The sequence below is a fragment of the Nannospalax galili genome, unplaced genomic scaffold, assembly GCF_000622305.1.
Source record: "Nannospalax galili isolate Female #2095 unplaced genomic scaffold, S.galili_v1.0 scaffold497, whole genome shotgun sequence".
Lineage (NCBI taxonomy): Eukaryota > Metazoa > Chordata > Mammalia > Rodentia > Spalacidae > Nannospalax > Nannospalax galili.
Genome location: NW_008339354.1, coordinates 715895 through 729921, shown reverse-complemented (window position 1 = coordinate 729921; position 14027 = coordinate 715895). Strand labels below are relative to the sequence as shown.

The 14027-nt window shown below is 47.7% G+C and overlaps 1 protein-coding gene across 1 annotated transcript in view; it reads right to left on the bottom strand.

Moving 5' to 3' along the window:
• Igf2r (insulin like growth factor 2 receptor) overlaps positions 1-14027 on the bottom strand; it is a 106251-nt gene that overhangs the window by 83164 nt on the left and 9060 nt on the right. The window contains exon 2 of the mRNA XM_008833873.2: positions 262-401. Coding sequence (XP_008832095.1) covers positions 262-401 — 140 coding nt within the window. The remainder of the gene's footprint in view (positions 1-261; positions 402-14027) is intronic.

Below are 14027 nucleotides of genomic sequence, written 5' to 3'. Positions count from 1 at the left end.
GGACTCGATGGAGTTCCCAGCACCCATGTCAGGCAGCACAGAACAACATGGAACTCCAGGTCCAGGGAATTCCATGCTCTTGTGGATCTAGTGGATCTATGGGCACCTGAACATACAAGACACACATGTATACATGAATAAAAAAAATCTTTTTTTCTCAAATGTCTATTTAGACCCTGTACTAAGTCTTGTGTTATATAAAGATACAACTGCATGCAAAACATGTCCACAGCATTCTCAAAGAACTGCAATTTTACTTACCCACTGACCGATTGGTCTTTGTCTTCAAATCATACATACAAACAGCACTTGACGGCCCACACCCAGGAATGTCCACATTTCCACAGATGCTGATTTTATAAACTGCATTATTTTTTGTATCAACAGCTTCCCATGTATAACTAGAAAGAAGAAAAACAACTTATCACTGTCTGTGATTTGGCAATGATCAACTTTGCTCTAGTTTGACATTCTAGCCACATCTGCTCCAACGACCATTAACAAGACCCCCTTTCATTAGCCAAAGGCACCAGGTATGGCAATTTGAAATACATTTAGGGTATAAGCTACTAAATACACCTAGCTCCAGGAAAATGTACTCTGAAGATACCTCAGGACTTCACCATCAAAATCCTGCCATTAATGTAAGAGTGTCAACTCTTCAACTCTTCAGCACAGGAATCACACTATGTGTGAGGTGGGCCCGTATCCAGTTACTGAGAAATGCTGAAGGCACTGTTTGTTTTGTGGTGTTGTTTTGTTGTGTTTGTTTTGTGGTGTTGTTTTGTTTTGAGACAGAGTCTCCCAACTTGCTCTGTAGACAAGGCCAGCCTTGAACTCAGAAAGATCCACCTGCCTCTGCCTCCCAAACACTGGGGTTAAAGATGTGTACCACCAGGCCCAGCTCCCAAGGGACTATTTTCATCTCTCAATTTTTTTAATTTTTTTCGGGGGAAAGGGGGTATGCAAAATTTCATGTAGCCCAGGGTTACCTCTATGTAGCCAAGTGACCTTGGAAATTCTGATCCCTCTGCCTCCACCTCTTGAATGCTCAGATTACAGACTTACACCACACCACCACTCCTAGAGGCCAGCAGACAGCAGGTCTCAGAGGTTCAAGGCCAGTCTGGTCTACAAAGTGAGACCCTGTGCTTAAAAAAAAAAAAAAGAACAACAACAAAAAAACTCTAACATTCAAGGTAGGCCGGCTTTTGGTAGAGTCTACAGTGGAGACCTGAGCAAACTCAATGAAGAACTAAGTGTCTGACTCACAGTGAGACACAACTACTGCAGGTTAATGCACCCCCATGGGGCTCACTATCTGCACAAACTTCTACAGAACCCATGCTAATGGCTATGACCAACCTGCATACTTGGCTCTGCCCTCAAAGCTGTAATTCTCAATCCTCTACTCTTCGCTGGGCTAATGCTTTATTTGTTTTGTGAAAAGAGAAAAGGGAGAACGTGGGTGAAAAGTTCCTTGATAATATCTCTCTCTCTCTCTCTCTCTCTCTCACACACAGACACACACACACACACGCACACACGCACGCACACACACACACGTTTAATTCAAAAGTTCTGCAGAAAGGAGGCCCACACACGCACGCACGCACGCACGCACGCACACACACACACACACACACGTTTAATTCAAAAGTTCTGCAGAAAGGAGGTGGTTAGGTGCTAAGCCATAACTGCTGGGGTAGCCCCCGCAGAGGTGCACTAGACAGGAATGGTTGCTCCCACTCATTCCCAATTTATCATCACTGATACCCTGTGGCTGGCAGTTCCCAGGGCCTCCCATTCCCAGGGCACCAGGGCAATGGCTTGTCCCAAAACTACAAGGCAACACACCTCTCCCCTACCTAGAATTTATTTCCCAGGTAGCCACCACCATTGTTGCCAGGCAAGCCCAGGGTCCCACTGAACCTAGGTGTGTAGACCAACCAGACCTACTGCCCAAAAGCCAAGGAAGTTGAGCACACATAAGCATTCTGGTGAGTGAAGAGTGTCTGGGAAACTAAGCTGCTACGAACCTGAAAAACCGGTTACTTGTAAAGTGTAAGTGGCAGTCCTGGAGATGATGCCAGGCCTAGAGATGAGGTCAGGCCTGGGGATGAGGTCAGGCCTGGGGATGACGGAGCAGTGACAGATTAGTTATACCTTGAGGTGGGAAAAGCATGAGAAACAAGCCAAGTACCAAGTACACACCCAGGGAAACCATCAGTAAAACCTGGTTTCTTCTTCCCCTGCTTTTTTCTTAAACTTTAGTTTGCTTGTTTCACAGTGTGGCAATGTGAGATAGGGTCTCACTGTAGCCTAAGCTAGCCTGGAAATTATGGCCATCCTCCTGTCTCCCTGGTGCCAGAATTACAGGTGCGCATTATGCCCAGCCACGCTATTTCCTAGCTGGTTACTGAGAAAGGCAAAGGAAGCAAGGAACCAAAATGGACAGACATTCCCTGGCCTAGAGTCCCCACTCCAGTGGGAAGGACGGAAAACAAGAAAATAAACACGCAGATAACACACACTCGATGAAAAAAAGCCAGCGGGTCCTGGTGGCAGACTGCGTATCACGTTAGGCTGGGAAGTCCTCTAAGCTGGAACTTAACCGGAGCCTTGACTGACAGCTAGCAGCAACCTTGGGGACAGGGAAGAGAGCAACCTGGCAGGGGCTGGAGGACTGTAAGGTCAGCAGCAGGTGGAGAGGCCCAGGAGGCAGGGGACAGTCACTCTGGTCAAGCAGTTTTCATTTCACACTTGAAGCAAAGGAAGGCCACTGAGCACTAAACTTTCCTTAAAACTTTTAGCTAGCGTTTTTATTTGCAAAATATTAGCAAAACATTTTTATTATAATCACGGTTCGTTACAGAAAAAAAAAAAAAAAAAAAAGCTAATCTCTCATTTGGGAGCCGTGATTAAGTTTTTCCAGACTAGTAGACAGCAAACTGAAAACCTTAGCCTGGGATCACTGAAGTCCCTCACAGAGCTAAGTACATGATTGAGATGTGGCAAGTTATCACTGAGAATCACTCAATAGGAGGGTATCAACTCTAAGAAATCTCCACGGCTCCTCATGTGCTTTTCTATACACCAGAAACCCACAGCTGGCTCTGCAGCAGTAAGGCAAATGCAGAGTGTCTAGGGACAGAAGGGAATGAACAGGAGAGCAGTGAGGGTCTGTCTGTCCTGCTGTCCTGAAAGGCACGGCTCCCAGAAAAGGCGGCCTGACTGAACACCCTTCCTTTTTCCCTATTTGCTTCATACTTGTTTTTCCAAGATTTATCCAAAACGGAAGTGATGTCAGTAGGAAGGGCTTCTTTGGGGCCGATTTAGGCACTCAGGCAGCCCACTCCAGATGGGTGTCCTCCCACCATCACAGACTCAATCCACAGCCCTGGGGGAAACATTTAAAAGCAAGGGAATGGTCACAGACTTTCTAGACTGTGCCACCAAGACATCTGCATGCTGCCAGCACTTGACACGCTCTAACTTCAGTGGACATTATGGCTGCTTTCCAACAGTCCCACATGCCTGGCATGTGGGATTTGAGGACCCCGGTATAGTCACTGCAATTCAGGAAGCTCATGGAGCACACTATGTCAACTAGTTAGTACTTTGGAGGGGTGACACAGGGTAGCATTGTAGGTATGATGTGTCCTGGTAGCATCTCTTTAAAGCTGCTTTATAGCCGGGTGTGGTGGTGCACGTCTTTAATCCCAGCACTGAGGAGGCAGAGGCAGGCAGATCTCTGTGAGAACAAGGCCAGCCTGGTCTACATAGTGAGTTCCAGGCCAGCTAGGACTACAGACCCTCTCTCGGGGGAAAAAAAAAAAAAGAAAGGAGGGGGGAGTGGGGAGGCAGGGAGGGAGGGAAGAAACCAATGTATCAGATAAAAGAGAAAACGAAGTCATAAAATTAAAAGTTTAAACTTGACAAGAAGCAAAGCCCTGGATGAGAAAGGCCCGAAAGCTGAGTGGAAACCAGGACTTCACTCGCACACTGAAGAATTTTGAATGTATTTGCTACTGCAAATGACTAAGAAAATCTACAGGTCACTGGCTCCTTGCTGAAGTCCATCTCAGCTGAGAGCACCTGGCGGGGCTGGGGCAAGAACCGCAAGGACCCAGGGAAGCAGCTGGTCAGCCTGAAACAAAGCCGGCGTTCCTGCCCACTCCCAGCCTTGCAGAGCTCAGCCACTCTCCTCAAATGACATCATGGAGGTGCTGCTAGAATTGGTCCTCTGGACCCCAAGCTACCTATAGGAGAACCTGTGCCAGGTGTGGTGGTGCACACCCATAATCTCAGTACTTGAGAGGCAGAAACAGGGCTGTCATACAAGCTCCAGGCCAGGCAGGGCTCCACAGACCCCACCTCCCTGTCTCAGAAAAAAAAAAAAAAAAAAAAAACAGAAACAAAAAAAAAGTGAATTAAAGAAAATGAGTAAAAAAAATAAGCCAAATCCTCAATGTCTCATCCCATTGTAAAAACCTAATGGACTAATGCACCCTCTGGCCTCTAAAAAGTTCCCATTCCAGACCTCACATGACACAGTGGTGCCTCTCAACCATACACTAGCAGCTTAGTGGGGGCCTCAGCTCAGGTGCACAGGGCTGTGGTGGAAGCATCCTCTGAGGTGTCCGTAACCCAAGGCATTACTCTAGAATAGTAAACCCCACCTCCAGCACCCCAGCCAGCAGGTGCACAACAGCCCCCATCCCTTTTCTCCAACACAGCAAGTATTTATTTCTAGTATAAAGCAAAAATGGAGGATTCTGGGCTGAGGTTATAGCTCAGTTGGTTGACTGCTAACCTAGCATACATAAGAGCCTGGATTCAAACACAAATACTACATAAACCAGGTATGGTGGCACATGCCTGTAATCTCAGCACTTCGGAGGGAAAGGCAGGAAAATCAGGAACTCAGGTAACCCTTGACTGCCTAACACAGCAAAGTAGAGGCCAGCCTGAGCTACATGAGACACTGTCTCAAAAACAAAAGAAAACACAGGGATTCTGGGAAATAAGTAGGAAGATCTCGCTTCAATCAAGTTCTTCATTCTACATCACTGAGACCTACTTTTAGGCCACAGCATCCCTTTAAGTCACCTGCATTTAAAGGAACTACAGTTTAATAGCACATTAAGAAGGAATCTGGCAGGCTGGAGCTCAGTGGTAGAGCCTGCCTAACTACCATGCACAAGGCCCTCAGTTCAATCCCAAGTACTGGACAAAGAGGAGGAGGAGGAAGCTGAGTGCTGGGGTATAAGCAAGCCTCGAGGCTCTCCCCTGCCACGAGTGACACCTGCCCCCCAGCTGGCACCATCTTCAATGTTCCTCTGCTTAGGAGGCAAAGCTCCAAGGCTCAAAAAGAATATGACCTCACCCAGTGTCACCTAGCTCTGAACGAAGTGACTAAGTTGGATCAAATCCAGGTCAGCTGAGCCCCAAGGTCAAGAGCTGTGCTGCTAAGGTCAACTGCCTCGGTTTTTTCTCTGTTTTTAATGTATTTCACACTTTCCAGAAAATATTTCATTCCAATGACAACACTGAATCTGGAAAAACTGTAAAACTTTAAAGTTCAAACCCTGTCACCAAAAAAAAAAAAAAAAAATGCCATTAAAATGACAGACGTGAGACAGATTATTTCCAAATTCTTATTACATCACATGCCAACCGTGGAAAGTACAATTTGATTCAATAAAGCACTAATTACACAGAAATAGTATTCATCCCTTTACAGGCACATCCAAGATACAGAAACTCCCTTTCCTGCTTGTGATGTCAAGGCTCACAAGGATCACAGACAAAGTTCAACGTCTCAGAGCAGCCAAGCCCATCTACAAGTGGACAGTCTCTAAGGAAACCCTGGACACAGCACTGGGACCACAAGACATGGTGCTGAGTCAGCAGGTCACACGTCCCGACCCAGTTCTGCTTTCTTCTTGCACAGTCAGAGCTGCCCACTGCAAAGACGCAGGCTTCAGACCCCACATGCTTGGGGTGCCATGAGAATCACAGCTACTCCTTCCCTCTGGCCTGGCTCTTGGGATCCCAGCTGGGCTCAGCTGAGAAGGCCCATCTACACTGCTCTCCTCATCTTCCATTCACTCAGGTTCTCTCCTTTAAAGGATTTCATAGCTCAGAGGATCCAAGAGAATATAACTGGGGGACATCAAACCATCAGACCCAGCAGGGACTGGGAAGGGGTTGGAGTCCCCTGAATGACCAAGAACTTGGTGGCCTATCTCTGATTCTGAAGTGAACTTAGTTGAAATACACCCACACAGGGACAATTAATACAAGCATCAAAGCTAAGCACATGGCTGAGTTCTGAGAAAGCTGTGCACTGTTCAAAGCCCCCAAACAGCCTCCTCTGAACCCGCCCCAGCTTCAGGCCACACGGGTGCCTCAGCAGTGGCTCAGAGGTTCCACTTTAACCTCACTTGGTTTAAATTTCAGAATATCCTGCTAGGTGTTGGCAGATTACCAACTTACAGGCTGTCAAGTTAGCAGAGAGGAAGGCCTTTCTACTTTCCTAGCAACGCTCTAGCAAGGGCCACCCCAAAACCCACTGTGGCGGAGGCCAGGCAACCAAGGGCAGCAAAGCAGCAGCAAATCCACATAGCTGAAACCGGAGCTCAGCAAGCTCTGTGAAGGGACACGCAGAGCCACTCCACATGGCTGTCCAAAAGCAGGAAGGATCCAAGCTTAGGGATGCAGCTGTAGGAAGCTTTGAAACCACTGATACTGGGATCATGGAGGCACACCATTCGGTGTTTTCAACCACTGCCTCCAGAGCTGTACTGCCTTGCAAGACATAACCTGGAGGACTTTTGTTTTTAAAACATTAAAGTATATGAAACTATATGAGGCCAAGGGGATCAGAAGAGTTCCAAAACAGTCTGGACACAGAGTCAAAAAAGTATAGTGGTTAGCGGAATGCAGTGTGCCATTCCAGCATGTGGGAGGCTGAGGCAGGAGGATCACCACAAATTTTGTCACCCTGACTACATAGCAAGTTAATTCTAGACCAGTCTAGACTATTTGGCAAGACCCTAACTGAAAAATGAGCTGGAAAGACAGCTCAGTAGATGAGAGCACTTGTTGTTATAAGGACCTGAGTTCGAATGCCCAGAACTCAGGGCTGCAGATGGTGATCAGGTGGACCAAGCACTTGCCCAGCATACACGAAGCCCTGGGTTCAATCCCTTGCATCACAAAGACCAGGCATGGTGGCACACATCTATAATCCCAGCACTCAGGAGGTAGAGTTATGAGGTCATTGCTAGCTAAAGAGTGACTCTGGCCAGGCGTGGTGGCACATGCCTTTAGTCCCAGCACTCGGGAGGCAGAGGCAGGCAGATCTCTGTGAGTTCCAGGCCAGCCTGGTCTACATAGTGAGTTCCAGGACAGCTGGGGCTACAGGGAGACCCTGTCTCCAGAAAAAAAAAGGAGTGTCTCTGAAGGCTTACGTGAAACCCTAAAAAAAAAGGAGTAGGGGCAAAGATGGCTCAGCAGGTTCAGGCCCTGGCCTCAACCCTGACAACCCGAGCAGCAAGACTCAACAGCACAAGGGTAAGTGAGCTCAGCAACTCTACAGGAGATGGGTAGTGAATCGGGCAATCCCGGGAAGCTTGTGAACCAGCTAGCCTGCACACCCAGCAGAAAAACAAGGACCCTAGTCTGAAAACAAGGTGGGGCAAAGACTGCCACCTGAGATTGTCTTCTGACCTGTGCAATTGCATGACTGATTCACATACAGGAATGCATGCCCAAGCACGTGCATACACATACACATAGAGAGAGTATACTAAATTTTGTTTTTGTTGTTCTTTTTGAGATAGTCTCCCTGTAGCCCCAGCTGGCCTAGAACTTACTATGTAGACCAGGCTAGCCTCAATCTCAGAGATCCACCTGCCTAGGATTAAAGGTGTGCACCAGCTAAACTAATAAATTTAAATTTCTGGGTCTGGAGAGATGGCTCAGTGGTTAAAACTGGATGCACTTGCAGAGGACCCGGATTCAATTCCCAATACCCATATGGTGGCTAACACCATCTATAATTCTAGTTCCAGGGGATCCAACACCTTCTTCTGAGCTCTGTGAGCATTTCATGTCATGGGTGCACTTACATATATACAGGCAATACACTCATACACATAAAGTAAAAATAATTTTTTTTTTTGGTCTTTTTGAGACAGGGTCTCCCTGTAGCCCCAGCTGGCTGGAACTCACTATGTAGACCAAGCTGGCCTTGAACTCACAGAGATCTGCCTGCCTCTGCCTCCCAAGTGCTGGGATTAAAGGTGTGTGCCACCACACCCGGCGTAAAAATAAAATATTTTTAAAGTAAATAAAAATAATTTTAAATTTCTAAGAAGTTTGCATATAGGCTGGAGAGAGAGCTCAACTCAGCCATTAAAAATACTTTCTGTTCTTCCAGAGGACCCAGGCCCCATTCCCTACACTGCACCCAGGGGATCCAACACCGTCTTCTGGCCTCCATAGGCATTGCATGGCATGGGTGTACTTACATGCAGGCAATATATTCATACATACAAAAGAAAAAATTTTTACAAGTTTACATACCTTGGAATGCCTGAGTTTCTACCCTCCAACTCTAAACACCCTCATGAACTCCGTCCCTTGCTCAATGACTACTGCGTATCAAAACTTCTGAAATATATCCAGTTCCCCAGCTGCCTATGAGTCTTGGGATGATGTGAGTCGTGTAGCAGTTAAACATTTTATTACTGGTCTATAATTATCAGCACACAAAGCAGGGTGACAACATCAGAATCAGTCATGAAATTAATAACCATGTATCAATCTGCAATTTGGTTTCCTTAAAAAAAAAGAGTTGGTGATATACATGCTTAATCCACACAGTAAAATACAAAACATGATCACTAGCCAGAAAATGTTTCCTGACTCTACAGTGGGCAACAAATCTAACACTACAGAAACAACGACTTAGGAGGCTTTCAAACCTGAACATCCAAAAGTTACTGCGTTGCTCTGGACCTACACCAGGTGCTCCAACAGAACTCACAGGATGTCACCTGCTCACCACTGCCCTTAGCATCGACATCTCAGTTCACACATAGAGCCCACAGGCCCCAAAATCCAGACCAGTCTCCTAACCTGAAATGACGGGAGGGGAGATGAGGAAGAAACAAGGTTCCAAGTGGGCCTGCACTGGAGAGGCTAACGCAGAGCAGCTGCTGTGGACAGCTTCCTGCTGCGATGCTCAAAGAAGAGCAGTCTAGTCTGCTCAGACTACTCTGCCCTAACCAGACTATGACACCAGGGAACATATGAGTTTGACACAGCAGGGCCTGAGCTTATACAGGAAGTACTTCACTTCCCATTCTAACCAACCCACAAAGCTGTGGATGAAGATGTGACGCCTGCTTAAAAAAAAGAGAGAAGGAAAAGGTCACAGGGTGCCAGGCATTAGTCTGCTTTTCCCAGAGAGCTACATGGGGGGTCTGGGAGCAGGAATCAGTTGGGCAGGGGAGAATCCAGTCTGAAGCTCTAAACCTAAGTCAACGTCAGAGCCTAAGAGACCATGGCAGGCGACAGGGCCCAGAAACGTCTCTGAACCATGTCATGAGTGAGTTGTGACAGAGGCACCGTGGAACAGGAGGAGCCTAGCACCCTCTGAAAAGGCCACATGGCACAGCAGAAGTCCCTACAGACCCAGGACTGAATCCTGCCCCCGAACCCAGGTCTACAGGCTGGGTTGGGTTCATATAACCTCTGAGCCCCAACTTCATTGCCTACAAAACTTGAGCTACCCCACAAGGTCACAGTAAGGGAGAAACTGAGATCCAGCACAAGACTTGAGAGCACTGTGATCTAATCTGTATCAGAAGATTCAGACTGCTGAAGAACAGAGATGATACCCCAAAGAAGTTTCTCGGCTAAAAATCAAAATGTCCTTGGGCCTCTTTAATAACATACTCTGTTCCAAAGGCCAAAAATGTCAAAATATTTGGGAGCTTTCCTCTAATCCTTAAAAAGACTCTAGGGTTACCTCTTCAGAGGGGGGATGTTAGAGTAGCCAAAAGCCCCATAAAAAAAAAAAAAAAGAAGGGATATACGAAGTTGTTCGGGGAAAAAATGATGGGGGAGTACGGGAGGGATTGGAGGGAAGGGAATGGGAGTGGATTTGATCAAAACACCTTATATGCATATATGAAATTCTCAATAAAGTTTTTTTTTTCCGGTCTTTTTGAGACAGGGTCTCCCTGTAGCCCCAGGTGGCCTTGAACTCATAAAGATCCGCCTGCCTCTGCCTCTGCTGGTATTAAAGATATGCACCACCACGCCCGGCTCAATAAAGTTTTTTTTTTTTAAGTCAAAAAAAAAAAATAGAGATGACATAAAAGGTAAGTTAGCTTTTCTCCTCCAAGAGGAGTACTATGTGAAACTGGAGATGGGGGGGGGCACAGCAGGCATGTGTCCTGGGAGGGAAGGTAGGTGGGCAGGCACACAGGGAGATCTGCGACCAGATACCCTCCAAAGATAGGCCCCCAATGGTAGACTTGGAAGAGTAAGGTGTATACAACCCCTTTCCTCCAAGTTGTTTTTGGTCAGAGTATCTTATCACAGCAATAGAAAGCTAAGGTGTCTTAGGACACCCTGAGAGCCCCCATGACCCAGGCACCTCTCAGTTTCATATACCAGTTGGAGACAAAGGTTTCAAAGCATAAGCTTTTGCCTGGGGGGTGGGGAGCACTTCATAAACTACAACGCACGTGCCCGCACACAGCTTCATCCTGGCTGTCTGCTCAGGACAGGGCAGAAGTGAGCCTCCAACCCCAGATCTAGTCACTAGGTGCTGTCACCAGGAGCACCAGGATCAACCTGAACTGCCTTGTGGCACAGGAGACAGGACACTCATCCTCAAAAAAGTTTACTGCAGGCAGGGTATGGTGGTGCACGCCTTTAATCCTGTGGATTTCTGGGAGATCGAGGCCAGCCTGGTCTATAGGAGCTATAGGGGTACCCTGCCTCAAAAGGGCCCAAAATGCTTTTTTTTTTTTCAAAAAGAAATTTCACTGCAACAAAAGGCACCCACCCTCCAAGACATAAAACTACCAAGACATTCCCATCACTGCCCTTGCTTTGGGCTTCTCAGCTCAACCCCACCAGGCAGGCTGAAGGCCAGGGTTTGAACCTTCAGCCTTTCCATTAAGATTTCTTGAACATCCTATGAAGTCAGTAGTGATGTACCTGCAATTAGGATCACTTTCATATTCTAAACAATAGTAATGATCTAAGTGCTAGTTGAACAGTGCTTGCCTAGCATGCACAAAGCCCTGGGCTCGATAATCCCAGGCACACTGGAAACTGGGCGTGGCGGAGCACACCTAGGATCCCAGGACTGGGGAGATCAAGAGAATCAGATATTCAAGGTCATCCTTGTCTACATAGCAAATCCAGTGCCAGCCTAAGCCTGAGGGAGGGAACAAGGTGTAACATGGGCTCCCCTGTGCAGATGTTGGAAGGTGCGTTTTGCCTTTTGAAGCTAAACCAACATGGCACCAATTCAAAACTTTACTCCCCTGGTCTGCCTTGCTACCAAGGTCCCAAATCTTCCCTGGGACTCCAATGTCCTTCCTGTAGGCCCCTGACCACAGGGAAGGTTGATATTTTAACTGCTGGGCAGTCAGCTCAGGTTGGGTAGTTTGTGATGCTTACAAGAGACTATCAGAGACCACAGACGTTATTTCTTCACAAAAATCAAACTGTAAACAAAGAACAATACTCTCCTCTAGCCAGGCATGGTGGCTCATGCCTAGAATCCCAACATTTGGGAAGCTGAGGCTGAAGGACTGTCTTAAGGTCAAGGCCAGTCTGGGCTACAGAGTGAGACTCTGTCTAAAAGAGTCCGTCCCTGCTCTGAAGATGCAGGGGTCATATGTCAAGACTCAGCTGGAGAAAGAGAAATGTACACAGCACATTCCCTGGAGCCAGATCAGCTCTCATCTTCCCAAGCTCATGAAAAGAACAGCTGTATCTCACCTCGCAGAAAAATATGGGTGCCCGCTTGAGCAATAACACCTGGGACCTGCCCTGCATGGCTTCAGAATATGTCACTCAGCCCTCACCAGCTGGGGGGAGGGGGGAAATTCACCATCCTCCCCCACTTTTAGAGACATGAAACTACAGCACACTGATGTTATCTGGCCTCCAGTCACTGATCCAGAAAGTGACCACACCAGGAAAGAAAGAGGCCTACCCTGCCCCCATGGCCCAGGCCCAGGCCCAGGCCCCCACCCCTGAGCACAAGCCACTTCCACTATATCCTGGCAGCAAAATTTTCCCTAAATTCAGGGGATTTAAAGACAAGCGGCAGCTCTGATTACAACTTTTTTTTTTAAGTTTCATTCTTTGCCGGGAGTGGTGGTGCATATCTTTAGTCCCAGCACTGGGGAGGCAGAGGCAGGTGGATCTCTATGAGATCAAGGCCAGCCTGATCTACGTAGCAAATGCCAGGCCAGCTGGGCTACAAGGAGACCCTGTCTCTAAAAGACTAAAGAAAAAATAGTTTCATTCTTTAAGGCCAAAGTGGCTGGACACTCACAGCAATTCTCCTGCTTCAGCCTGCCAAATACTAAGATTACAGGCATGAGCCACCGTGCCCAGCTTTAGAATTTCCACTTTTTCATGATCTCACCAAAATTCTCCCATGGCTCCAATCAGGCTGAGTCTTGCCATCTCTCCTGCCTCTACCACCATGGGCTGCCCCAGCTGCTTCCGCCACACTGGCCCCTTTGGTCTCAAACAGGCACAGGCACATCCTCAGGTCCTAGGAGACCCTTCCCTGTTAAAACTCCTGGCTCACCCTCTCACCTCCAGCCTCCCCTTAAATATCACCTCTCAAAAAGGCCTGGGCATGGCAGACCCTTTTAACAGAACCCTCTCTGACCCCTACCACCTGATCCTCTGACAGCTCCTCTCCAATCCTCTCCCTCATTACTAAGGGATGCCAGGCTCCCCAGGGCATCACACCACTGACTCACACTGCCACCCCAAGGATCAACTCTGAGGAAAGGAAGAGGAACATGGGCTTTTCACTTCAGTATGGAATGTGACCTTCTCCAGCTGGCCAGGGGAGAGGAGGGTGGCCAGAAAAACAAGGATGACTCAGTGGGTACTGCCCTTGTCATGTCTAAGAAACCCACTTCTGTGTCGCTTCTGGTCTGGTGGCTTGGTGTTCTATTTGCAGGGCGTGTGGAGGAGTAGGGAGTTTTCACATACAGAACATCTGCTTTAAAATGTACAACTGATGGCCAGCCTGGTAGCACAGGCCTGTAAAACCAATTGCTCAGGAGGCTGAGGCAGGAGGATCACAAGCTCAAGGGTTGCCTGGGCAATTCAGTGAGATGATCTCAAATTTTTTAAGAAGTCAAAAAGAGGACTGGGGTTTTAAAAAGCTCAAAGGTAGAGGGCTTACCACCTAGCCCTGGGTTAAATCCCCAGTACCACCAAAATGAACTCCCCAAAAAAGGATAACTGATTTTTTAGTCAGCTGGCATTAATCTTAAAAACCCAGTGGTCAAGCTACCCTGACTGAGCCTTCCATGTCTACATGGAGGCTCTGTGATATCTCACACCCAGCACCCAGGCAAAGGCTCCCCAGTGACCTCTGAAAAACTTGCCTCCCAGGTCACCTGGAGGAAAGCTAGTTGCAAGGCTACTCCACTGATTTACACATTGCCACATCTTTCCCTGATGTCTCCTTATCCTAAAGCACGGGGAGGATCAGCAGTTGCAGGCTTGCCACAAATCCTGCAGGAATCCTTGGGCAATTTTCTCTCCTGTGTTTACTGAGTGAAAAGAAACTCCTGCCAAAGGTTTATGGCGAACCTGAAGGGCAAGTTTCACACGTACGGGGACAGCAGGGTGGGATTTTCGTCCACTGTGAGGAGGATCCGTAGATCTGCCCCTCTGCACACTAGCAGAGGCCAAAAGAGGACATGACACAGTCCCCTGGCACCCCAATGCCT